We start from the raw sequence: 25,613 nt of genomic DNA, 5'->3' as shown, positions 1-25,613 counted from the left end.
AATGTTAGGAAACATATTTTTCTTTGTTGGAAGGTAGGTGACTGGGGACGGTTCCCCAGAGAAACATGGTACAAGCATCCTTAGTGCCCAGTAAGAAGCCTCTAGAGACAGTTGAAGGAGCTGAAGGAGAAAGAGGAACTGGGAAAAGGGAAATAGGTTCAGAGAGAACTAGTAGGTGGGGTGCCCCATCTTCCCTTGTTCTCCACCCTCTTTCTAGCAGGTATCCCTTCTCTGTATTCTCCATGTCCTGACAATTATAGGATTCTGATTCTCCTTCAATTTAAATCTGTTGAGTGCCTGCCATTTATCAGGCTCTGAACCAGATCCTCTCATGACATCACCTCATGCAGTTCCTTTGTTGATCCTGAAGTGTACTGAGTAGAGTCAACCCCTCCCTCAGTCATGAACTTTTAGAACCATAGCTTTCTGTCAGGCCCCTTTTCAAGGTATTTTATTTTCCCCTTTTATCCTGAGCTCTTTCTCACTTCCCCTCCTCACTGGATGCACTTGCTTTAGTGTATTTAACAAATGCTCTTCCAGTCCATGTTCTATATGTGTATATAGATACATACATCCACTGGAATTTTGATACATTAGCATAGATGGCATATGGGAGAAGCCCAGGTGTTATGAGGAAGGGCATACATAGGAAGGGCAGCACAAAGGTCAGGGGAGGCTTCCTTGGAAAGCAACATCTGAGCTGGAACTGAAAGAGAAGTAGAGGTTAACTAAGGGGAGGGATAAGAGGGCATTAGAGGCAAGAGAACAGGGTGAGTGTGGAATTTCACAGCTGGATCAGGAACTGGGCAGGGGATGAGGATAGGGGAATCAGCACAGGTGAGGTGATGAAGGAAGGAAGAATTATGAAGGAAGGAGAGTGGGAACCACTGAAGGGTTTGAAGACTGGGGGTGGGTGGGGGACACATCAATCACATTCATAGTATAGAAAGTTCCATGAGTTAAGAATTGACCCTCCTTATCTATCTCCCATGTTGTTGGTAAATCATAACATTGGAACTGGCGGATGGCAAATAAGAAGTCTAGATGGATTTGTAGACAGAAGGTCAGAACCACAACATAAGGATGTCTTTTGATAACCTATAGAGAAGATATTTCAATTTTGACTTGTTCTGCTTTTTAAAACTTCTTACAACACTTTCTAAAATTCTCTCAAAACCAAAGCCAGAGTAGAGAGGAGAGTGAAGTCTGCATGACTTTGTCTTTTCTGTTCCCCACTACTCATTTCTGGGGCATTGCTGTGAATTCTTCATTTAAAGCCTCACTCCCCTTGAAGAGGGGCCCATTTGAATAGTAGCAGTAGAGGAGGAGAAAGGGGGAACTACTAGAAAGTTTTCTTCATTAAGAAAACATATTCAGACAATGATTTGAGAACGTTAAAATAACTCCTTGTGAAAAATCAATAGACAGTTACAAGTGAGTGTTTTCATACAAGTTTACAGAACAGGGCAGATTTTCCAGGCGGCTATCAGCTGACATCACAGATGGCGAGGTGTTTACAGAGCACACTGTGGCCAGAAAGGAGACTGTCTGCAGAAGCGATCTCACCTTCTCTTCTGAAATCCAGAGAGAGGAGACAGAAGGAATTGTTTTTGTTGTGAGCTACTGAGCTAAGTAACTTACTTCTTTCCTCCCTACTCATCACACTCTCATAACTGAGGATGTAAAACTGTAGTTAATTTTTATCTGGGAGCTTTGGGTGAGGTTTACTGAATTCCAGAATTCATACTATGGCCTTTCTGGCTCTCCTCTGTTCTTAGTAATGGATTCTTGGTTGGATGTTGCATTCATTTCTCCAGTGTTTCCTTACCCTGCAGCTTGTTCTTATAGTTCTTGAAGGTAGTTCTTGCAGTCCCTGACCATTCCTTCCTCTTCCTCTCTTTTCACATCACATCTGTGGGCATAGGAAGCTAAGAGTGAAGGGTTGGACTGTACATTCTGTGACATCAGCACAGCTAAATGAATGATTCAGAATGAGGGTAAAGGGAGACAAAGTGACATCTGACCTTGGCTAACTGATTTTGGAGGTAAGGGTTTTGAGACCCGGGGAACACTATTTGTATTTTAAACCCAGATGATAGTTAGAAATAGTCCTATAACTGCAGTGAGGCCTTCTACTCCATGAATTAATGGTTCATAACTCATGTTCAAGCACCATGTAAATATCCCATGTGTGAATTATTCCATAATATATTTATGCTGCATTGTGTCTTATAGTTTAGTATATGAAGCTACATGAATTAGATTAACCCAAATGGGATTATGTTATGTGGTGTGTAAAATAGGAGAATGTTAGGAAGTATTTTTCACTTTTTCTGGGGGGAAAAGCAAGATTGATTTTTCTATGACATCTTTTGGTGTCAGTTTCTGTGATTCTTGGGCTGCAAAAAGTGACATTGGACTTCTGAGTTTTCTGTGGTTGGTTGAACATCATTGTTCAGTAAATATTTATTGTTTCTTTAGGCTTTATAGAGGGATAACACATACCAGATGAAATACGAAGCAATAGCTTTAAAGCCTTGAGAGCAACAGAACTTGGCGGCGTCAACCCAACTTGGCTTAACTCCGGCTCACCGAACCAAATCCCAGATTCTATGCTTCCTGGGCTTGCTATAGCTTTCTGATCCTGGAATCCTCTTCAATTCCAGCTAGATGCTGCATCAGGCACTTCGCAGATTTGGTCAAAAGATGGTATATAGACCTCCGCTCAAGGAACCAGTGGCTGAGGATGACCCACAGAGAAGACTGAGCACTCTGGATTTAGTGGCCCTGGGTGTAGGCCGCACAGTGAGTGTAGGTGTGTATGTCCTGGCTGGTGAGGTCGTCAGCAATCAAGCAGGACCATCCATCGTGATCTGCTTTTTGGTGGCCGGCCTATCTTCTGTGTTGTCTGGGCTGTGCTATGCTGAGATTACTGCCCGAGTTCCCCTCTCTGGTTCTTCATATCTCTACACTTATGTCACTATAGGTGAACTCTGGGCTTTTATCACTGGCTGGAACCTCATCTTCTCCCTTGTGGCTGATACAGCCAATGTAACCCGGGCTTGGATTTTAGCTTTTGCCAATCTGCTTGGGAACCAGATCTCTCAGACCCTGCGTGAGAGAATCTTACTGTATGTTCCCCAAGTCCTTGCAGAATATCTAGTCTTCTTTGTTGTGGGCCTTGTATTGTTGCTCATGGAATTGCAGACTCTGAACCATAGTCAGTTTTTCCTGATTACCAAAGTGATCACATTGGTGAAACTTTTGGTTCTTGGTTTTGTCATCATCTCTGGATTCATTAAGGGGGATCTGCACAACTGGACACTCACAGAAGACGACTACATAACGGCTGGACTCAATGACACCTCTAGCTTGAGCCCCCTGGGCTCTGGAGGATTTGTGCCCTTCGGCTTAGAGGGGATTCTCCATGGAGCAGCTACCTGTTTCTATACATTTATTGGTTTCCACAATATTTTTGAAAGAGTTGAAGAAGCCCAGAATCCCCAGCATTCAGTCCCCATGGGCATTGTGATTTCACTGTTCATCTGCCTTCTGGTATATTTTGGTGTCTCTTCAGCACTTACGCTTATGGTGCCCTACTACAAGCTTCAACCTGGGAGCATCTTGCCTGAGGCATTTCTCCATATTGGCTGGGCTCCTGCCTACTATGTTGTAGCTTTTGGATTCCTCTGTAGTCTTTCATCTAGCCTCTTGGGCTCTATGTTACCCATACGTCAGTTGATACACAAGATGGCAAAGGATGGCCTATTGTTCCCTGTTCTTGCCAGGATAGAAACTGGCACATATGCTCCCATCGTGGCCACTGTGATCTTTGGCATTACTGCACCAGTCATGGCAGTCTTCTTTGGACTCACTGATCTTGTGAACTTCAGGTCACTTGGGTCCCTGCTAGCTTACTCCCTGGTGGCTCTTTGTGTTCTCATCCTCAGGTACCAGCCTCAGAGGAGGAATGAGGAAAATGAAGCAGAGGTGCAGGAGGAGAATGGACCTGCAGCAGAGAGGCTAACTCTACAGGGACTACTTTTTCCAGGCAGCTCCACCCCTACTCCACTCTCTGGCCGGGTTGTCTATGTTTGCTCCTCACTGCTTGCTCTGCTGCTCACTCTTCTTTGCCTGGTGCTGGCCCAGTGGCCAGTTCTGCTTTCTGGAGACCCAGTGTGGATTTCAGTGGTTATGGTGCTCCTGATGCTCATCACTGGGATCACTGGGGTCATCTGGAGACAGCCTCAAAGCTCCAGTCCCCTTTACTTTAAGGTCCCTGCCCTGCCTCTTGTCCCACTACTGAGCATCTTCATGAATGTTTACCTTATGATGCAGATGACAGCTGGCACCTGGGCCAGATTTGGTGTCTCCACGCTTATTGGGCTTGCTATCTATTTCAGCTATGGGATCAAGCACAGTGTGGAGGGAGTTGGAATGGCCAACTCCACTTAAGGTAGGGCCAAAACTGTGGACCTTGAACTCATCAGTGCCCATACATATTTAGTTTGACATCATCATACCTGAATGCAGTCTGGTCCCCCTACACAATAATTTTGAGTACTCTTTAGCAGATGGAAATGAGGTCTCCTATGGGATATTGGTGGGGGAATAATTTATTGTGAGTCAAGGATGTGTCTTTGCTCCTTCTTTTTTTCCCCCCTTATCTACTTTTCAGTTACGTCTGTAGCTGCATATTGGCTTTAAAAAATATTAAAAGAAACTGGAAAAAGTGTTTTTGTTTCCTTTGGGTAAATACAAAGTCAGGGAATTACTGAATTATATAATAATTACATTTTTAATTTTTTTTAGAAACCTCCGTACTGTTTTTCAAAGTGGCTGCACCAATTTATATTCCCACCAACGGCATATGAGGGTTCCCTTTTCTCCATATCCTTGCCAATACTTGTTATTTCTTGTCTTTTTTTATTTTAGCCATTCTGACGTGTAAAGTAATATATCATTGCAGTTTTAATTTGCATTTCCCTTATGATTCATGATGCTGAGTATCTTTTCATGTGTGTGTTGGTGTCTGCCCATGTTTTGAATGAATTTTTTTTGGTGTTGAGTTATGTCAGTTCATTGTATATTTCGCATTAACCCCTTATTGGATATATCATTTGCAAATATCTTCTCCCATTCAGCAGGTTGCCTTTTTGTTTTGCTAATGGCTTCTTTGCTATGGAAAAGTTTCTTATTTACACTAAGTCCAAAAGATATACGCATCCTTATGTTTATAGCAGCACTATATACAATAACCAAGATATGGAAGCAACCCAAGTGTCCATCAGTAGATGAATGGATAAAGGAGATTATATATATATATATATATATATATATATATATATATATAAATATTAATCAACCATTGGAAAAAAAACAAAAGAAACCTTGCAATTTATAACAACATGGATGGAACTAGAAGATGTAATGCTAAGTGAAATAAGTCAGTCAAAGACAAATACTATATGATTTCACTCACATGTAGAATTTAATAAAACAAACAAACAGACAAACAAATAAAAAAAAAGACTCTTAAATACAAGGAACAAACAGGTAGTTACCAAAAGGGAAATGGGTGGGAGGATGGGTAAAATAGATACAGGGAATTCGGAGTACACTTAACTTGTTGAGCACTGAAAAATGTATGGAATTGTTAAATCATTTTATTCTACACCTGAGAGTAATATAATGACACTATGTGTTAATTATAGTTCAATAAAAAATAAAGAAAATTAGAAAAAGACAAAAGAAAAGATGAAATATGGCCTCTGCCCTTAAGGGGCTTATATTCTAATACAAGAGGTAAAGCACAACTGTAACAAAAAGTAAAAAGTGTTGCCATAATAAGTAAATACAAATGAGGTGTCTTAGAAATTCAGAGTGGAGAATGACCATTTGTGGCTGCCACAGTGATGACAGTTGATGGTGAAATCAGAGAAGACTGTAGAGGAATGACATTTGGGTTAGCTCTCTCCATGGACAAATAGGATTTTGCCACACATGGGCAGCAGGGAGAGACTGTAGGCAGAGAGAACAACAGTAGGAAAACGAAGAAGTGGTCGGAGCACACTGAGCAGGTTGTGTAGCTTGACGCTTGGCTGTGGGGGTGGGGGGGAGTAGGAAGGAGGATGGGCAACAGAACATACACAGGTAGATTGAAGCCAGATCTTTCCTCTGATCACAAAGTACTTTGGCTTTGAACCCACTGCCCATGCTACAAATCCCTGGGGTTGCTTCTTCTACTTTGTCATGTATGCATTCATGTACTTTAAGTTTCTCTACTATTGTCTGCTTTGGTCCACTAGTTCAGAAAGTGCACAGCTGAGAGCCAAGTGTCCTTGGTTCTAGTCTTGTTTCCACCACTAACTAGCACTGTGATCTTGAGCAAGCCCCTCAGTTCCCTCAGTGCTCTGTTTATTTGTCTGTAACATGAGAGTTCACAACTGATAATTTCTAAAGTTCTCTTTAGTTAAAAAATTGTAGGATATTGTCTTGTTCTTCTGTCTTGTTTTTCTCTCAATTTGGTCTCTACTACAAGTGATCTGAACCTGCATTCTGCCCACTTTTACTACAACCTATTGTTGGAGTTGTAGAGGTACAATAAATAACACCACATTTCCCCCTCCTATGATATTCAAGACATAGAGACAAATGATTAAACCATCAGCCTCAGCCTAATTGGCTTGTTAATCTGGCATCACTAAGTTAGATAGTCTTACTCTTCATCACAAGCACTGCCGAGCACACCCTACCTCCTACCACAAGAGAGAGCCTGTTTTTATTAGATTTTCTTGTGTATGAGCAAATTGGAGTGCATTTGTCCTGTGAGCATGTTGGATCCAGATGAAAAAAAGGAAACCACAAAAAAAAAATCTGTAAGAAGCTTAGCTAGGCATGCTCAGTACTGTCTCTTTAACTGACTGATAGACACAGAGAGAGAAGGAAGCAGAGAGAAGCCAGGAATAGTACTCTGTTCAATGAGGCTCAAACTTCAATGGATGTCACCTCACCTGGAGGGCTTCTGAAAATACACATTGTTGGGCTCTGACCCCAGCATTTGGAATTCAGTATATCTGGGTGGGATCCAGAATTTGTTCTTCTAACAAGTTTTCAGGAGATGCTGCTGCTGCTGCTGCTGCTGCTCTAGGGACCTCACATTGAAGACCAAGGCTCCAGTTTAAACTCCTCCACATACATGTAAAATGAAGCAAGGGAAATACGGCACCCTCTGTACATTCACTTCATTTCATGAAACACTGAGATTAAAATACCATCATGAATGCTTTCACAGTGGGGAAATCATAGAGAATCACTTCACAATGTTTCACAATCCCTACAGATTCTTCCCAATGCCTAGCCTTAGTTAAAGTAATATCATTTTTTAGCTTCCATTTATTCACTTGTAGTTTTAAAAATATGAGCATCATAATACTAATGCCTACTTTTCCCATCCCCATATGAGATGTTTGTGAAGATTGGTTGAAGTAATGGGTATAAAAATTCTCTAAATAAACTTTGTGAATGTTAGATAGTGATTCCCTCTTAACTTCTCAGTAGAAATATGGAGCCTTTTCCTCCTACAAATAGTACATCTCAAAAGATTATTTTATTTGTATTTATTTAAATTCAAGTTAGTTAACATCGTAGTATTGGTTTGAGGAGTAGAACCCAGTGATTCATCACTTATGTGCAACACCCAGTGCTCATCCCAAGTGCCCTCTTTAATGTCCATCACCCATTTAGCTCATCCCCACACAAACCTCCCCTCTAGCAACCTCCAGTTTGTTCTCATATGATATTTGTCTTTCTCTGCTTGACTTATTTCACTTGGCACAATACACTCTAGTTCCATCCATGTTGTTGCAAATGGCAAGATTTCATTCTTTATGATTCATGAGTAGTAGTATTCCATATAAATGTGTGTGTGTGTGTGTGTGTGTATGTGTGTATACACATATATATGGAATGGAACATATTTCATATGTGGAACATGTGTCCACATTTTCTTTATTCATGAATTGATGGACATTTGGGCTCTTTCCATAATTTGACTATTGTTGATGGTGCTACTATAAACACTGGGCTGCATGTACCCCTTCGAATTCAGCATTTTTATGTCCTTTGGATGAATACCTAGTAGTCCAATTGCTGGATCATAGGGTAGTTCTATTTTTAATTTTTTGAGGTAATGGCATACCGTTGTCCAGAGTATCTGTACCAGTTTCCATTCTCACCAACAGTTCAAAAGGGTTCCCCTTTCTCCTCATCCTCACCAACATCTGTTGTTTCCTGGGTTTTTAATTTTAGCTATTCTGACAGGTGTGAGGTGGTATTTCAGTGTGGTTTTGATTTGTATTTCCCTAATGATGAATGGTGTTGAGTGTATTTTCATGCGTCTGTTAGCCATCCAAATGTCTTCTTTGGAAAAGTGTCTATTCATGTCTTTTGCCCATTTCTTCAGTGGATTATTTGTTTTCTGGGTGTTGACGTTGATAGGTTCTTTATAGATTTTGGATACTAACCGATAAATATACTGATATTTATCCCATATGTCATTTGAAAATATCTTCTCCCATTCTATTGGTTGCCTTTTAGTTTTGTTGATTGTTTCCTTTGCTGTGCAGAGCTTTTTATCTTGATGAGGTCCCAATATTTCATTTTTGCTTTTGTTTCCCTTGCCTCCTGAGACATGTTTACTAAGAAGTTGCTGTGACCATACTTTGGCTATTGTTGATAGTGCTGCTATAAACGCAGGGGTGCATGTATCCTTTCGAAACAGCACACTTGTATCCCTTGGATACATGCCTAGTAGTGCAATTGCTGGGTCGTAGGTAGTTCTATTTTTAGTTTTTTGAGGAACCTTCATACTGTTTTCCAGAGTGGCTGCACCAGCTTGCATTCCCACCATCGATGGATGAATGGATAAAGAAGATGTTGTATATGTTTGTACACACACACACACACACACACACACACACACACAATGGAGTAGTAGTCGGCAATCAAAAAGAATGATATCTTGCCATTTGCAATTATGTGGATGGAACTGGAGGGTGTTATGCTAAGTGAAATTAGTCAGAGAAAGACAAAAATCATGACTTCACTCATGAGGACTTGAAGAAACAAAACAGATGAACATAAGGGAAGGGAAACAAAAATAATATAAAAACAGGGAGGGCGACAAAACAGAAGAGACTTATAAATATGGAGAACAAACTGAAGGTTATGGAAGGGGTTGTGGGAGGGGGTATGGGATAAATGGGTAAGGGGCACTAAGGAATCTACTCCTGAAATCATTGTTGCACTATATGCTAACTAATTTAGATGTAAATTTTAAAAAAAATTAAAAAAAGTTGCTGTGACCAAGGTCAAAGAAGTTGTTGCTTGTTTTCTCCTCTAGGATTTTGATGGTTTCTGTTTCACATTTAGGTTTTTTTTCTATTTTGAATTTATATTTGTGTGTGGTGTAAGAAAGTGGTCAAGTTTCATTCTTCTGCATGTCACTGTCCAGTTCTCCCAGCAGCATTTGCTGAAGAGATTCACTTTTTCCATTGGATAGTCTTTCCTGCCATATAGGAAAGATTAGTTGGCCATACATTTGTGGATCCATTTCTGGGTTCTCTATTCTGTTCCATTGATCTATGTGTCTGTTTTCGTGCCAGTACCATACTGTCTTGATAATTACAGTTTTGTAATACAGCTTAAAGCCTAGAATTGTGATGCCTCCAGCTTTGCTTTGCTTTTTCAAAATTACTTTGTCTATTTGGGGTCTTTTCTGGTTTCATGAAATTTTTAGGATTGTTCTAGCTCTGACAAGAATGCTGTGATTGGGATTAAGTTGAATGTATAGATTGCTTTGGGTAGTATTGACATTTTAACAATATTTTTTCTTCCAATTCATGAGCATGGAATGTTTTTCTATTTCTTTGTGCCTTCTTTGATTTCTTTCATAAGCTTTCTATAGTTTTCAGCATACAGATCTTTTACATCTTTGGTTAGGTTTATTCCTAGGTATTTTATGATTCTTGGTGCAGTTGTGAATGGGATCAGTTTCTTTATTTGTCTTTCTGTTGCTTCATTATTAGTGTATAAGAATGCAACTGATTTCTGTACATTAATTTTGTATCCTGCAACTTTGCTGAATTCAGGTATCAGTTCTAGCAGACTTTTGGTGGAGTCTATTGGGTTTTCCATGTATAGTATCATGCCATCTGCAAAAAGTGAAAGCTTAACTTCATCTTTGCCAATTTTGATGCCTTTGATTTCCTTTTGTTGTCTGATTGCTGATGCTAGAACTTCCCAACACTATGTTAAACAACAGCGGTGAGAGTAGACATCCCTGTCGTGTTCCTCATCTCAGGGTGAAAGCTCTCAGTTTTTCCCCATTGAGGGTGATATTTGCTGTGGGCTCTTCATAAATGGCTTTTATGATGTTTAAGTATGTTCCTTCCATCCCGACTTTCTTGAGGGTTTTTATTATGAAAGAATGCTGAATTATGTCAAATGCTTTTTCTGCATCTATTGACAGGATCATATGGTTCCTATCCTTTATTTTATTAATGCGGTATATCACATTGATTGATTTGCAAATACTAAACCAGTCCTGTGGCCCAGGAATAAATTCCACTTGATCTTGGTGAATAATTCTTTTAATGTACTGTTGAATTTGACTTGCTAGTATCTTGTTGAGAATTTTTGCATCCAGGTACATTAGGGATATAGGTCTAATTCTCCTTTCTACTGGGGCCTTTTCTGGTTTTGGGATCAAGGTAATGCTGGCTTCGTAGGATGAGTTTGGACTCTTTCCCTCTATTTCTATTTTTTGGAACAGTTAGAGAAGAATAGATATTGACTCTTCTTTAAATGGTAGAATTCCCTGGGAAGACATCTGACCCAGGACTCTTATTTTTTGGGAAATTTTTGAAAATGTATTCAATTTCTTTGCTGGTTATGGGCCTGTTCAAATTTTCTATTTCTGGGGCGCCTGGGTGGCGCAGTCGGTTGAGCGTCCGACTTCAGCCAGGTCACGATCTCGCGGTCCGGGAGTTCGAGCCCCGCGTCAGGCTCTGGGCTGATGGCTCAGAGCCTGGAGCCTGTTTCCGATTCTGTGTCTCCCTCTCTCTCTGCCCCTCCCCCGTTCATGCTCTGTCTCTCTCTGTCCCAAAAATGAATAAACGTTGAAAAAAAATTAAAAAAAAATAAAACTAAACAAATTTTCTATTTCTTCCTGCTTGAGTTTTGGTAGTGTGTGTGTCTCGGAATTTGTCCATTTCTTTCAGATTGTCCAGTTTGTTGGCATATAATTTTTCATATTATTCTCCTAAAATTATTCGTATTTCTGTGGTGTTGGCTGTGCTCTCTCCTCTTTCATTCATGATTTTATCTATGAGTCTTCTCAAAAGATAATTTTAAATAATTAATGGTTGTATCAATCTTTGGTCTCTTTTCAATTTACTCATTTGTAGATGGCATTTTTTTTTTTTTTTACTTCAATGAGATCCATGTCCCTTCAAAAAAATGTCCTTGAAGAAAATAAATGCTTCTTAAATAGTAGTAGGCATTGGGGGCAAACTTCAGAAAGTAGCCCTTAACTACCTAGCTATGAGGACATAAATAATAGGAAAAATCCTCCCCCATCACAATATGATCACTTATATTATCATTGGAGGCCAGGGGATTGCTATGATGGTCAGGGAGGAGCCTGAGGATTACATGGGTGCTATGACTTGATCACAGATAATGGATTTTGAAAAAGAAATCCATTAGGCTGCCCTAAGTCAGAAAATATCATCAAACTCTGTGCCTAAGCTGACTTAAGAGCAGCTGCTGGATTCACCATTACTTACAGAAGGTGGAGGCAGAGAGTAGGTGTAGAAGCTGGTTGGGCCAGAAGCCTTCCCTGGATCCCAGGGTAGGAAGCCAGCTTATTGGAGCCCTTACTGTCTGGGCTTACCTATATGGATAAGTTGCAGTGGGGGATACAATCTGGCGCTTCCCCATTGGATGGATCAGCATAATGGGTTTCAAACAACTGAATGACATTTCCAAGCTTTCCTTTCTCCACTATCTTCCTCCAGACTGACCCAAAGAAATGGCTTTCCAAACTCCCTTCTCAGCACTGACCCACCCTGAAAACACACACACCACAATCCTGTCAGAAATGTCTCCCAGTTGTCAAGCAAGCCTACTTCACAGCTTGTGCCTGGTAGAAACATTTGCACTTTGTGCTGGTGTTATGTTGTGTAGCCCCTTCTCTAACCAAAGTTACACTTTTTGGGTTTTTTCCAATTTTTTGGTCTGTGTCTTCCATGCCTTTGACTTTAGTCCTTTATTGGTTTCTTTGTTTCTCTGGCCTTTTAAGACAGCCATCACTATCTTCTTGGGAGTGTTTCCAACTTTAATGGTTGGTAGGTTCTTCTCAAAGTTTGTTTTCATCCTCTATCAGTTTGTCTCATCCCTTTTCTCTCCAATTCCCTTGTGGAACCAGAAAACTGTTCCATGTTCCCCAGGACTCTGAGCATGGGCACTTTCAGAGCTTGCCTTTCCTCATTTTTCACCTGGTTCTTTCATCTGCTGACTGCTGAGCAAGGAGATCCATGCATGGCACCTACAGAGCACCTCATAGTGACTCAGGCTGGGCAGGTTGAGCTCAAAGGCACATCATAAACCCATCTGTAATATGGTTGCTTTTGTTTCAAATCCTTAAGAACATAAGTGACCCAAATTATGGTAGAATAGTGAAATGGAGGTGGTGGGTTGGGGTTGAGAGGTGGTTCCAAATTTTATTTTCACTTCAGGAGGCCCATTTTTCAGCATTTCCTCAGAAGCTCTTCTGGGCCAACAAGAGGACAGTTTGTCAAAATATGAATGACCAGCTACCCTGCTCATTCCCCAAGCCAAGTACCCCAGAGCCTTACCTTGTCTGATGCCTTTCTTTGGCTAATTGTACAGCATTAATGCTTTTCAGCTTCCTTCTGTTCATTCTCACTGATGTGTTTCAGTCAGGGCATCTCTGGTGACAGAGCCTGCATTTGCATTTTTTGCTTTATTCCACACCCCTCATAGTGCAACTGAGAGCTTGAATTCATAATAACCCCAGGTGCTAGAGGTGAATAGTTACCTAGATAATTTGATCTGTGTAGATGATGCTTGTCTTTCTGAAACATGTTTAGAGGCTTAGAATATCCATGTGATTGCTTCTGCAAGCCTCTCCTTTGGTCAAGTAGGCACAGTGTTATGGGTATATCTTTTGTCAAAGAGATTGACCTTTGATATACTAAAGGGTTCTTTTTTTGGTCATAACACTGGAAACATAAGCTTCTTGCTTCTTGGATTCAGTCAACAAATAGACTTATTTATATTAGCTACTACTGCGGACAAGGAGGGCAAAAATGAATAAGACAAGGTCTCTACCTTTTAGGTGGCTTCAGGTTGGTGGGAAGATAGATAAGTAACCCAGCATTTCTAATACAGCATGATCAGAGCTTTACGATGGAGATGTGCATGAGGTACGGGGATGAAGGGTAGATCTCTAATTCTGATGCAAGAGGTGTCATTGGCCCAGGAAGGCAGAAGGGAGTGAGTGACTGTGTAGCATATGACTAAGCTAAGTTATTGGCCCAGGAGGCAGAAGGGAGTGATTGTGTAGCATATGACTAAGCCTAGACACTACAACGTCTTTCTCAATTAGGTTGCCATTTCTTTATGCATTCATGCACTGAACAAATATACAAGTACCAACCAGGTACTAGTCACTATACTAGGTCTTATTTGAAGATGTACAAGTCACCAGGGAGCTTGCAGCCTAGGGTGGTAGACAGAAAAATAAACATTTAAAATCCACCATAAATCCTGAGGCAGAAGCATGGGAAAGCTGACATTTCCTTAATTAAAGCCAGTTGAAGTGTTACGCTATGTAGAATGCTTTGAAGGGGCAATATCAGTAACTTACTGTCTTGCCCCATTGTAGTCTGTGAATAGGTTGATTCAGTTCCACTGTGCAGTTTATTTATCATCTAAAATCCCAGCAGTTAAAGGATCTGGAATATATCAAACTTTTTAAGGTCCCTGCCTGGACAGCCTTCCTAGTTCAGGAAGCAAATCATCTGACAGAGAGAGAAGTGAGAGTGTAGACGCACAATCCTTTTAAAATAATTTAGTAATGATCCTACGTAACTGACCAAGAATTTACAGAATCTGTTCTTTCTGTAGAGACATTTCCTTGCTGCTCAACCAGTGAGCTTGCCAAGTTTAGAGGATTAATCTTTGACATTGTAAATAAACTCAAGTTGTAATTCAGTCGCAGGGATGAAGGGAATTTAGACTTGTGTTGTATAAGGGAAAAATATTAAATGGATTTTTGGAAGAACAACTATGGCAGTCCGTATTGTCTCTGGTACCTTAGCACTGAGTTTTGGAACTACAAGGGACTCTCTAGGTCTTCTGATCCAATGCTCTTTTTTTTTTTTTAATTCTAATATAGTTAACATACAGTATTAGCTTCAGATGTAAAATACAGTGATTTAACAATTCTATACATTACTTAGTGATAATCAAGATAAGTGTACTCTTAATCCCTTTCACCTACTTCGCCCATCCCCTCCATCCACCTCCCATCTAGTAACCATCAGTTTGTTTTCTATAGTTAATAAAGTGGTTTCCTTTTTTGTTTGTCTTTTTGTCTTTATTCATTTGTTTCTTAAATTCCACATGTGTGAAAATATATGGTATTTGTCTTTTTCTGAAAAATTACTTAGCAATATATTCTCTAGATCCATCCATGCTGTTGCAAATGGCAAGATCTCATTATTTGTTATGGCTGAATAATATTCTATTCTATATATAATATTCCATTAAATACACACACACACACATACACACATGTACACACTACATCTTCTCTATCCATTCATCTATCAATGGACATGGGCTGTTTCCGTAATTTGGCTATTGTGAGTAAAGCTGCAATAAACATAGGGCTGTGTACATCTTTTCAAATTAGTGTTTTTGTATTCTTTGGGTAAATACCCACTAGTGGAATTACTGGATCACAGGGTAGTTCTACTTTAATTTTTTGAGGACCCCCCCATACTGTTTTCCAGTGGTTGCATCAGTTTGCATTCCTACCAATAGTGCTTGAAGGGTTCCTTAGTATCCGCATCCTCACCACCACCTCTTGATTACTGTGTTTTCTATTTTAGCCAATCTGACAGGTGTGATAGCTCATTGTGGTTTTGATTTGCATTTCTCTGATGATGAGTGATGTTGAGCATCTTTTCATGTGTTTATTGTCCAATGGTCTTATTTATACATGAGAAGACTAAGACCTATAGTGCCTGAGATGGTAGCAGATCCAGGACTGGAACCCATGTCTTTTGACTCACACTTCAAGACTCCTAATACTACACCATGCTACTGCTTGTCACATTCAGACTCTAGTTTTACTTGCAAGACTCTACTGTCAACTTCCTTCTACTCAGTTCTTTTCTGTCCCTCCCTATGGTCCACGTCAGCTGATTCAAGCTGCTTCCTGGCCTCCTGTCCATGCTACACATTTTCTGGCCTCTGAAACATCCCTCACACACTTCCCCTCCTCCATCAGGCTGGCATATCTTCATCTTTCTCTCCTTTCTGCCCCTTTCTTCTCCAAACCAGCTTCATACTCCCTCTTCCTGGAAGCCTTCTCTAACTAACTTCTTCTGTCTTTGAATGGTTCTTGGTTCTTCCTCTTTTCAAGCCTTTTTGTTGGTTTGTATTCACTGCTTTGTTGCTTAGTAAGCATTTTGACAGAAGTTAATATAGATATTTACATTCCATAAGAAAACTTAGATTAGGTGCTTCCTAAAGGTAAAACCTGGAACACGCAGGGGGCATTTTACATCATTGTGTGACTATAGCTGGGAATGGACAGTCTGAGAAAGGCAAATTACTTCTGTATTTGGGAAGAGGAAAGAAGACTGCCTTCTAGGTGGGTGGGTATGTTGATCCTCTTAGAGGTGGGGTGGGGGGGTATTTGAAATGACTTCTTAAGATTATTTCCAGTCCTGGGACTCTATACCCTTTTGCACCAACTTGTATATACCAGAGCCTTAGCCTGATGCTGTTACCAATTTTGTGGCCTGTGTTGAAGAATAAGAAATCCTGCAACTAATAGGTGACAGATTGGTGTGTCCACTGCATGTTATGAAGAATAACAAAAGAGCTTGGTAAAAGGAACTTCCCACGTGGAATGCATTGTTAGATGGATCACCTGGCTGCCCTGTGGATGACTTCATTTACTGCCTGGAGATCTCTACCTCAGGGAAGGAAGGCCAAGAGCCCTTTTGAGCCAAGTTCAAATTCTCTTGCCTGATTGATACCTTGGTCAATGGTGTCATTAACAATGCTTCAATAGCCTGACTGGCTGATTTCAAAATGGGAGAGGTGATTAATGTCAGAAATCCAGTTGGGGAGAGCATTGAAGGGAAGTCCCAGAAAGAAAAAATGGGGGAGGGGTCCACCTGTGCCCCCAGAGGCCCATCCACTGTCTGCAACCAAAGGGAAGATCGTGGGGATAGGAGTCTGATTTCCAGCCCTTTTTTGCTTTGCTGATTGTTCTCCATCTCCCTTCCCCTATCTCCTCCAACAGCACACATTCTGACACCTACAAGCTCATTACATGATGATGACCTATTTTTTCATCTTTTCCATGAGCATCAAACACATATCATCTTGCAAGCACATGTATTTTTTTTTTTTCCCTACCAATGCTGAGTGCCTTTGAAGTCCAATTTATTGTAGGGTTAAGCAGCCAGGTCTTGATTGTACCCTAAAATTGCTTATAATTTTGATGCCTCCAAACTATTTCCCAAATCTACCTTTTTTCTACAGAAGGGTGTGGCACAACCCCTTTTTATTATCTTCTGTGGCAGAATGTGGAGAATAGAGAGGACTTGGGGAGCAATTCTCCAGGTGGGTTTCAGGAACGACTTAGTCCCTAGCTTCTAATTGCAGTTGGGCTGTATTAAAGTTGTACTCTACTCAGCAAAACTGAATTCAGTTTTTCCTTCAAGGTTCAGGGCCAATATGGCTTTACTGATTGCTCAGAATGGTCACTGAGAAGTTTCTACTTCAGTATTCAGACTTTTCAGGATATTTCCATTGTGGCCACTTACATCTGTGAATCCAAATGGGATTAGAAATGAGAATATCGTGCCTTAATCTAGGGAGTCAGGGCTGTGGCAGGCAGCTAACCCAAAGCATAGTAGTCTTTCTGAAGTCATTCTGTAATAACTTCTACTTCCACATCTAACCACTCCCTCACCTGGCTTAAGTGGAATTCAGCATCTCCTTAAGGGATGTTCAGGGGGAAGAGAGGAAAATGGAAGATAAGCAGTGAAATCCTAAGAACATAGGGGCACCTGGGTGGCTTAGTTGGTTGAGTGTCTGACTTTAGCTGAGGTCTTAATCTTGCAGTTCATGAGTTCAAGCCCTGCAACAGGCTCTGTGCTGATGGATTGGAGCCTGGAGCCTGCCTCAGATTCTGTCTCTCCTTCCCTCTCTGCCCCTCCCCGACTTGCACTCTCTCTCTCAAAAATGAATATTAAAATAAAACAATAATAAATCCTAAGGATATAAAGTGAGCCCAAGCAGAACTCAGCTCTTAAATACAATTCAAATTTGGATCCAATAGTCTTCTCTGCTCCAGGCTTCACTTTATCCCTTAGTACAATAGAGAGGAGCATCATACCTTTGAACACTCAGATTCATTACAGGAGGACGAGTCTGTGTGTCCAAAACAACCAGGAATGCAACCAACATTTCCTTAAAGTACAAGGAGAAAATGGAAACTAAAATTCCTACTTCTCTTTCTGGAGAGGCCAACAGTAGCATTCAGTGTTGACCCATGCTGTTGGGCTGGAGACTGGCCTACCTATAGTCTGAGTCCTTGTTAGCTCTTGTTATAGACTGTCTACAGCTGACTTCATTTGTTCTGTGTGTCTCCCACACATGACACTCACCACATATGCTTGCTGGGACTTGCCTCCAAACATTTATACTGGCCAGTTCCCTCCTCCCCCAACCTTAGGTACTGTCTTCCCATCCTCTCTGTTCAACTGTGTCCCTTTCCTCTTTGTATAACTGGTCCTAAAGTCTCTTCTCTGCCTTGTTGGTCTTAGCTGGCTCTTAGGACTCCATTATTCTATGGTTCCTCCACATATTTTTGGAAACCCAGTTTGAAATACACTATTAATGATTTCTGATCGTTATTTAACTTTTTGGCCTTGGCTCCACAAAGCCAAAATCAAGGGCACAGCTATTTAAAAATGTTGAAGTCTTGCAAAATATTCTGATGAGTTGAATACTTCTATCATATACCTTTTCTACATCCTCCACCTCCTCAATTTACAGTTAACTACTGCCTTCCATTTCAACTATCTTTTTCTTGCAAATTCTCCTAAAAGAATTCAGTTATCTGTTTGTAAATATACTGAGAAGTATATTCCAAAGAGACAAAATCCTATGAAAATGTTTGGCTAATATTTCCATGTTTAAATTCCTTAAGAGAATTGACCAAAATAACTTTACCTGTCAGACATAATTTCCTAGAGAAAAATATGGACAAAAGAATAAATTCCATTATATAACTATTTAGTGGTTAGGGTTTAATCACTGGCAGCTGAGTTATTTGAATATGACTAATTTCTATCTATTAACAAATTATATTAATGATTACATAAAAATTTTGAGATGTTTGTTCATTAGAAAGGAAATTATATGGAAATATACTATGTACTGAGAATTTGTCATGAATTATCTCTGAGGTGATTTACATGCCTTATAGAATTAAATCCCCCCAGTACTATTGTAAGATAGGCATTTCATTACCTCCTTTTAGAGATGGAGGAAGTTGAGGTTTACAGAAATAATTTGCCTGGAGTCATGCTTCTGGTTAAGCATTTTAACTCAGTCCCTGTATTTAACCATTATGTCACACTGTTTCCTATGGGATTTTTTTTTTTTCAGGTTAAATATGTTTTATTAAATGAACCTCAAGGGTATTCGAGTATTCTGAACTTCTGGGGGAAGCATCTAGGTGATTCAAGTTCAATATGATTAGTTTATTATCTAATACAACTAATTAGGTATTAGAAGTATTAAAAATTGATTACAATGCAAAAGGACAACGTGTGGCTATGGTTTCACATGTACCGAAATTTTTACACAAATATGTTGTAATGCCTTTAACAAAATTTTGAGGTGAAGAGTAGCACAGCCCCATATTTCATAGATATAGTGATTAGGAATTACCCTTGCTTCAGGGTGCCTGGGTGGTTCAGCTGGCTAGGTGTTCACTCTTGGTTCCAGCTCAGGTCATGGTCTCATGGTTCATGAGTTCGAGCCTTGCATGGGGCTCTGTACTTCCAGGGAAGGGTCTGCTTGGGATTCTCTCTCTCTCCTCTCTCTGCCCCTTCCTAGCTCATGCTTTCTTGCTCTCAAAATAAATAAACTTAAAAAATAATATAAAAAAAGAATTATCCTTGCTCATAGAATCAGCAAATGTATGCATGTGTGCGCATTGGGGCTGGGGGCAGATGGGCAGGAAGAGTGGTGGTTGTGTGGATTCAGGCCAGAGTTCAAACCCAGTTTTGGACTCCATAGCTTAAAACCATAACATGGGAACTAAAACATTCCTCCTATTTCACTCAGTGTAGTCGCCTATAACATTAATTTGCCAAAACTGGCATTGGTTTTGATGGGGTTTTGGAGTGGTGGGGGTCCAGAGCCAAGGGCCAAGAAAGAATTCTTGAGACATCTTTGGTGCAAAAAGGTGATTTTATTAGAGCACGGGGACAGGACTCGTGGGCAGAAAGAACTGTACTGGGGTTGTGAAGAGTGACTGATCATATACTATGGAGTTGGGGGAGGTAAAGGCAAAAAGGAGGCTTCCAAAAGGCCTTCATATGCTAAAGAGGACTCATAGGATACTGGAGGCCTAGCTATTGTCAAGCTAAGGTTGTTTTTTTCTCTAGCAAATCATTAACATAATGATAGTAGGGGGTTCCTGGAGAACTGTTATACTCTGTATTTGCCTCAAGTTTTTGTCAATGGGCTACAGGTTATAAAGAAATTTAATGTTACCATTTCCTTCTTGCCTTTGTTCCCCACATCACTATGGAGGGGAGGGTGATGTTGGGGCTCCAGGAGACTGAGTCCATAGGTTTCTGGAGATTAGGCTATTGATAAGATTGCCTTTGTCTTGTCATTTACAAAGACATTTGTAAACTGATAGAGATTTCATGTCCTGCATCTCTATCAGTGAACCAATTGTTTTCTGCTTCTCTTAGCTTTAGGGCAGCTAGGAGTGCCTGAGGAATGTCACACATATCCCACGGGGGGGGGGGGGGGGGGGGGCGGGGGCGGTTTGCAGGGTGTCAGCTTGCCTTATGCATCCTTATCAAAAGAACTGCATCATTCTTAGATCTCAAAGTTTATATCAAGGCTTCTTAGATGCTAGTAAGGTACAGTGAAAATAAAAGTTTCTAGACCAGCAGACCTGGGATCAAGCCTTGTTTCTATCACTTTCTTTATAACCATACACTGAATTTCTTTTGAGCCTCTTTTATTTTTTTTAAATGTTTATTTTGTGAGGGGGGCGGGGGAGAAGGGGCAAGAGAAAGGGAGAGAGAGAATTCCAAGCAGGCTCCATGCTCAGTGTGAGGCAATACGGGGCTCAATCTCAGGATCATGAGATCATTACCTGACCCGAAATCAAGAGTCGGATGCTCAACAGACTGGGCCACCCAGGCACCCCTGAGCCTTTTTTAATATATAAAAGAGGTATACTCCTCTCTGCCTAACAGGACTCATAAAAATTCAGTGTAATGATTTACATGAAGGCACTTAGTAAAATGAAAGAAGATGACTTTATACAATTGCTAGTTTTTATTATAACAATAAAAAGAAAGAAAGAAAGAAAGAAAGAAAGAAAGAAAGAAAGAAAAGAAAAGATAAAAGAAAAGAGACTTTATATGTTCTCACATCAGAACAGGTGAGACCAACAGACCAAAATGGGCACCCTTCCTGTGCCAGTGCAGGTGGCCCCAAGGTGCAGACCCATCTAACCTCAGGAAGGAAGAAAGCCTGATTGGGGTCGTAGTGTATATAGGAGACATTAGAAGCTCTGTTAAGTTCAAGCCAGCCATGACTTGAACCCAAATCTTAAGGCTCCACTTTAAAATAGGGCATTTTAAATGAAGTTCTGTTTTCAAAGGACTTTTTAATACTTAAAATTTTGAAAATCAAAGGAAATTAAGCAAAGTAAGAAACCCAGAGGATGGCAGATAAAGCGAAGTGAGACAAAAAGACTATTATGACCATTAAAAAATATAGGACCGACAAGGTTGGGCAGATATGCAAATACTTAAGATTGACAAAGTGGTAGAGAAGTAGGAGTGTTATGAATGAAAGGAAAACAGCAATTCTAACCTTAGAGATAAGAAAGGCGTGGAGAACTGTTGTCAGGCAGAAAGAGATTCTAAAATAATAAAATAAGCCACAAAGCACAATATACAACATTGAGGAAAGACACTGTATAACTGAACACAATGTGGCTTTTTACTACTGCGGAAACATTAGGTGGCAGAAAAGTGAAATCGTTTAAAGAAATTTTTCGAAGTTTCTTTCCAGAGGTGGCAAATGGCGAAATAGTAAAAATATTAAAGTATAAGCATATTAAGAGAAAAAAAAAAAAGAAAGAAAGAAAGCCAAAACCCGATAACTGGTGACATTTAAAATACCGCCTCCCAAACAACGGGCCTGTAACTTGTAGAGGAGTCCAAGTTTGCAGAAACATCCCCAAGGACGAACGGCGGACATCGCACATCAAACTTTCTCTTGTGGCCATCTGCAGGAACAAAGCGCCCATCTCACTGGGGGTGACAGCGGCCAGACCCTAGTGCTAGACAGACGCTCAGCAAAGGCTTCCCCCCACTCCAGATCGGACTTCTCCCTAGACCCCGCCGACCCGCCTCCCAGACCAGGTCTGCCACTGCAAGTCCAGCCCCCGACCCCTCAAGGCAGCCCTCCCAGTCCCGCATCCCTGGCTCAGTCCCGCAGGCCGCCGCCCCCAACACGGAGCTTCATTCAGTGACCCGGGCAGAGGGGCGGGCGAGCGAGAGGAGCTCGGGCAACGGGCGTGTGAGGCTCCAGGCGGGGATACCCGGGCGAGTGCTTACTCTGGGTGTCCGTTAAGGAGATCATGGCTGCAGCGGTGAGGGGAACGGCTACAGCACCCTCCAAGAGCCCAGGGGACGAAGCAACGCGGGAAAAAAAATAATTAATTAATTAATTAATTAATTAATAAAAAACCGGTAGGCAGCCGAGGGTACAGCCCTAGCATCTACAGAACACTCGAGCCACAAGTGTGGCTCCCCACAAGAGATTCAAGACTGCTTCCCATTGGCGAAACCCTCTCAATAGCAACCAATCATCCATAGTCTTGTTCGGTGATACAAAAGGTGGCCACACCCCTTCACCAATTAGAGAAGAGTGTTACTTGCAATTGGTTGAGGAGACCAAACCGGAGGGCGAATGCTCCCAGCTGGAGAAAAAGGGAAGCTTGGTAGGGGAAGGTTTTCTTTGGAGAGCGGCTGAAAGCCTACAGTTCCTGAGCTGTGCTCTTTGAGGTCGGAGACCTAAGAAGCAGGGGGTGGGGGGTGGGGGTGCGGGTGGAGGGGCTGGAGGGTGGAAGGGGTGGAGGGGCTGGAGGGTGGAAGGGGTGGAGGGTGGATGGGTGGGAGAGGATCTGGGGTAATTCGGCTTTGAAAGGGCTAATCTTTTCTTTCTCCTTACTGAGGGCGAGGGCGGTCCATCGCGGATCACTTCCTTTCACCAGTATACTGTGCAGGAGAGAAAAGGGCGTTCGTTAATCCTCGCCCATCTCTAGTGGAACTCGGGCCTTTAGGGGAACCTTGGACATTCTACTCCTTTTTATCTCCAACCTTTCCCATGCAGGAAGTTTGGTTTCCAAAATCTGTTTATTGGCAACCACCATTTATTGTGAACGGTACAGGGGCCACGCAGGCATAGTGGAGGATTGCTGTCGTCTTTAAGAAGCAGTTGGTGGGGAGAGGAGGGGTGTGTTTCTGATTTAGCCTGTAGTACCTCAAGGGTATTTACTCCAACATAAATGACTGGCTGTGACCCCATACAACATTTACTGTGGCTGCTGTCAAAGTTCAAAAATAGCAGAAAACCAATGAATCATTGATGTAGCAATTAGTAAAGTTTGTTGAGCATCCACCAAAGAACAGCTGGGGAACCAGGAGCACTCAAGCCAAAACAGAATTAGGCGCAGGGCTATGTTGTTACAAAGCAGCTTGGGAAGTAAGAAGTCTAAGGATTTTTTTTTTTTTTTTTTTTTTACAGTGATAAGAGTATTTACATTTTCTTTTCTTTTTTTTTTTTTTTTTAATGTTTTTTATTTATTTTTGGGACAGAGCGAGACAGAGCATGAACGGGGGAGGGGCAGAGAGAGAGGGAGACACAGAATCGGAAACAGGCTCCAGGCTCTGGGCCATCAGCCCAGAGCCCGACGCGGGGCTCGAACCCACGGACCGTGAGATCGTGACCTGGCTGAAGTCGGACGCTTAACCGACTGCGCCACCCAGGCGCCCCAAGAGTATTTACATTTTCTTAAGTGATAGGGAATTGGTTAGTTGTTACCTCGTGTCAACTTTGGGAAACAGTTTAAGTTGTGCTTATGATTTCCACGGGCGTAAACAAGTAATTTATCCAGGGAAAGTTAGTCTTACAAAATAAGCTAAATTAAGCTTTGTATGACAAAACTGGTTTGTCTGCCAAGGAAGTTTCAAGGCTGGTCTCTGTTGGTTTTTTATTTTAACAATTCCCCCATTTTGATTATTTTCTCATGTACCCAGTCTGAAGAACCACATATTTGTTGTTGCCATTCGTTGAATAATCAGCCTGAGGGCCATGTAGTCACCGTCTTCATCATTTATGTGTTTATTGTTTATTTCCTCTGGTAATCTGATCCTGATGGATACCATTTGGCATATGAGTGGCTGCTGGCAGGCATTTAAGAACCCTTAGGAGTAGACAACATATTAAAGAAGTATATATGATGACTTAAGGAGAACCATAGCCAAAGACTGAAAAATTCCCCAGAGCAGATTCCCAGGTGTCAAGATTTAACCAACTAAATAAATCAAATGGATTGCAATTTTTAAAAAGTTATTTACAAAAGCATAACATGATGTATTAACAGTCACATCCTCATGATGACTTAGGACTGGATGAACACGAGGATGTTTTATTTTAGGAGGCAGTGCTGCAGATGAACTTCCACCCCAATTAGGCCTCTTTATGATGTGAGCAGTCAGGTAATTTAATAAAAAGTATTTCTGTGGAAACGAACGAAAAACAAAGGTTAATAGTTGAAGGAAATTACAAATTCACTGAGTTTGGAGGGCAGCCAGTTGAGAAAATTTATAAATATTGGGTTCAAAGCATCTTCAGATGGAGTGAGGGCAAGAGTGGCAATTGACAGATTTTCCTGGTTTGCAGTTTGAATGTCTCTGGTATCTTGCTGCGTGACCACAGAGCAACAGACACAAGGACTGGCCTCACATGAGCTGTTTTGGTGGTTTCTCTGAAGTTTATATTCGGTTGTCCAGCTTTACCTTGCATGGCTTTGAGAAAAGGGCAACTTTATTTCCATAGTGATTCCAGGTGAGAAGAGTGGGAGAAAACTGGAAATGTTAGTTTGGAGAGTTCTAGTCAAGTATTGGAGGAAACTAGAAGAATTCAGGATCCAGTTCATTTTGTGAGAAAACAAAACCTCAAGGACAGTTAACAGCACTTGAATCTGATATCCACAGAGGTGTACTACTGAAACATTGTTCTCTTTAAAATTGTTCTTATTTTTATCAAAAATAACCATGGTAAGACTAGCTTGTTTGCAAATTAAGTCTAGTTTCAAAGATTTGGCCTGATTATTTACGTAAGTGCAGCAAGAATAGTGACTGACCATATAGGCTCTTTTAAATCTGCTCTGCTGGAATGGAACTTTTCATAAGGAATCTTAGATTGAACTTTTCAAGTCTTTTTAGGTTAAGAAGCTAACATTAGGACGTTTCTAATTGTGTCCTAATACAAAGAAAAGAGTCAGTTGAGCTTATGTAAATACATGTATTGTCATGAAAAATAAAGATATTCAATATGAATTTCTGAATTCTGGAGGGATCAGGGAGGGAGAAAAATATACATGTTTCAACCTTTGTTTACAAAATTATATTTTACTGAAGTGCTGCTGTAAGCTATAGGTAGCTTAGAAGAGAGGAGAAAACAGGACCCTTTAAATCCGGACAACAAAACATTTAAGAACCAGCAGTGTTTTAAATGAAGTCATAAAAAAATTATAATCATCGTCTCATCAGTTCAGTCTCTTATAATTCTTGTTTTGCTTCAGCTTAGGTCAGCAGCTTTACGTATCAGTTTGAAATTCTTACCCATTCAGTGTTATGATCTTAAAGTTATGACAAACCTGTACTTGTCAGTCTTTTCCATGAATTTCCTTGTAAATGAAGCACTTTTATAGGAACACTTTT

At 40.9% G+C, this 25,613-nt stretch overlaps 1 protein-coding gene across 5 annotated transcripts in view; it reads left to right on the top strand.

The window, feature by feature from the left end:
* Positions 1–25,613, top strand: part of LOC115518422 (cationic amino acid transporter 3-like) — a 91,973-nt gene that overhangs the window by 8,673 nt on the left and 57,687 nt on the right. Inside the window, exon 2 of one of the 5 annotated variants that reach the window (XM_032593919.1) lies at positions 2,667–4,747. The exons of 1 other annotated variant lie outside the window; for it this stretch is intronic. In XM_032593919.1, the coding sequence (XP_032449810.1) occupies positions 2,671–4,455 (1,785 nt within the window). In that variant the 5' untranslated portion in view covers positions 2,667–2,670 and the 3' untranslated portion in view covers positions 4,456–4,747. Of the gene's footprint in view, positions 1–2,666; positions 4,748–16,928; positions 16,954–22,516; positions 22,671–25,613 lie in introns of those variants that run through there. 3 more of the 5 variants (XR_004343862.1, XR_004343865.1, XR_004343861.1) reach the window with 3 other exon arrangements.

Source organism: Lynx canadensis, chromosome B4 (assembly GCF_007474595.2).
Source record: "Lynx canadensis isolate LIC74 chromosome B4, mLynCan4.pri.v2, whole genome shotgun sequence".
Lineage (NCBI taxonomy): Eukaryota > Metazoa > Chordata > Mammalia > Carnivora > Felidae > Lynx > Lynx canadensis.
The sequence above is the reverse complement of the archived record's forward strand: the minus strand, read 5'-3'. Positions and strand labels throughout refer to the sequence as shown.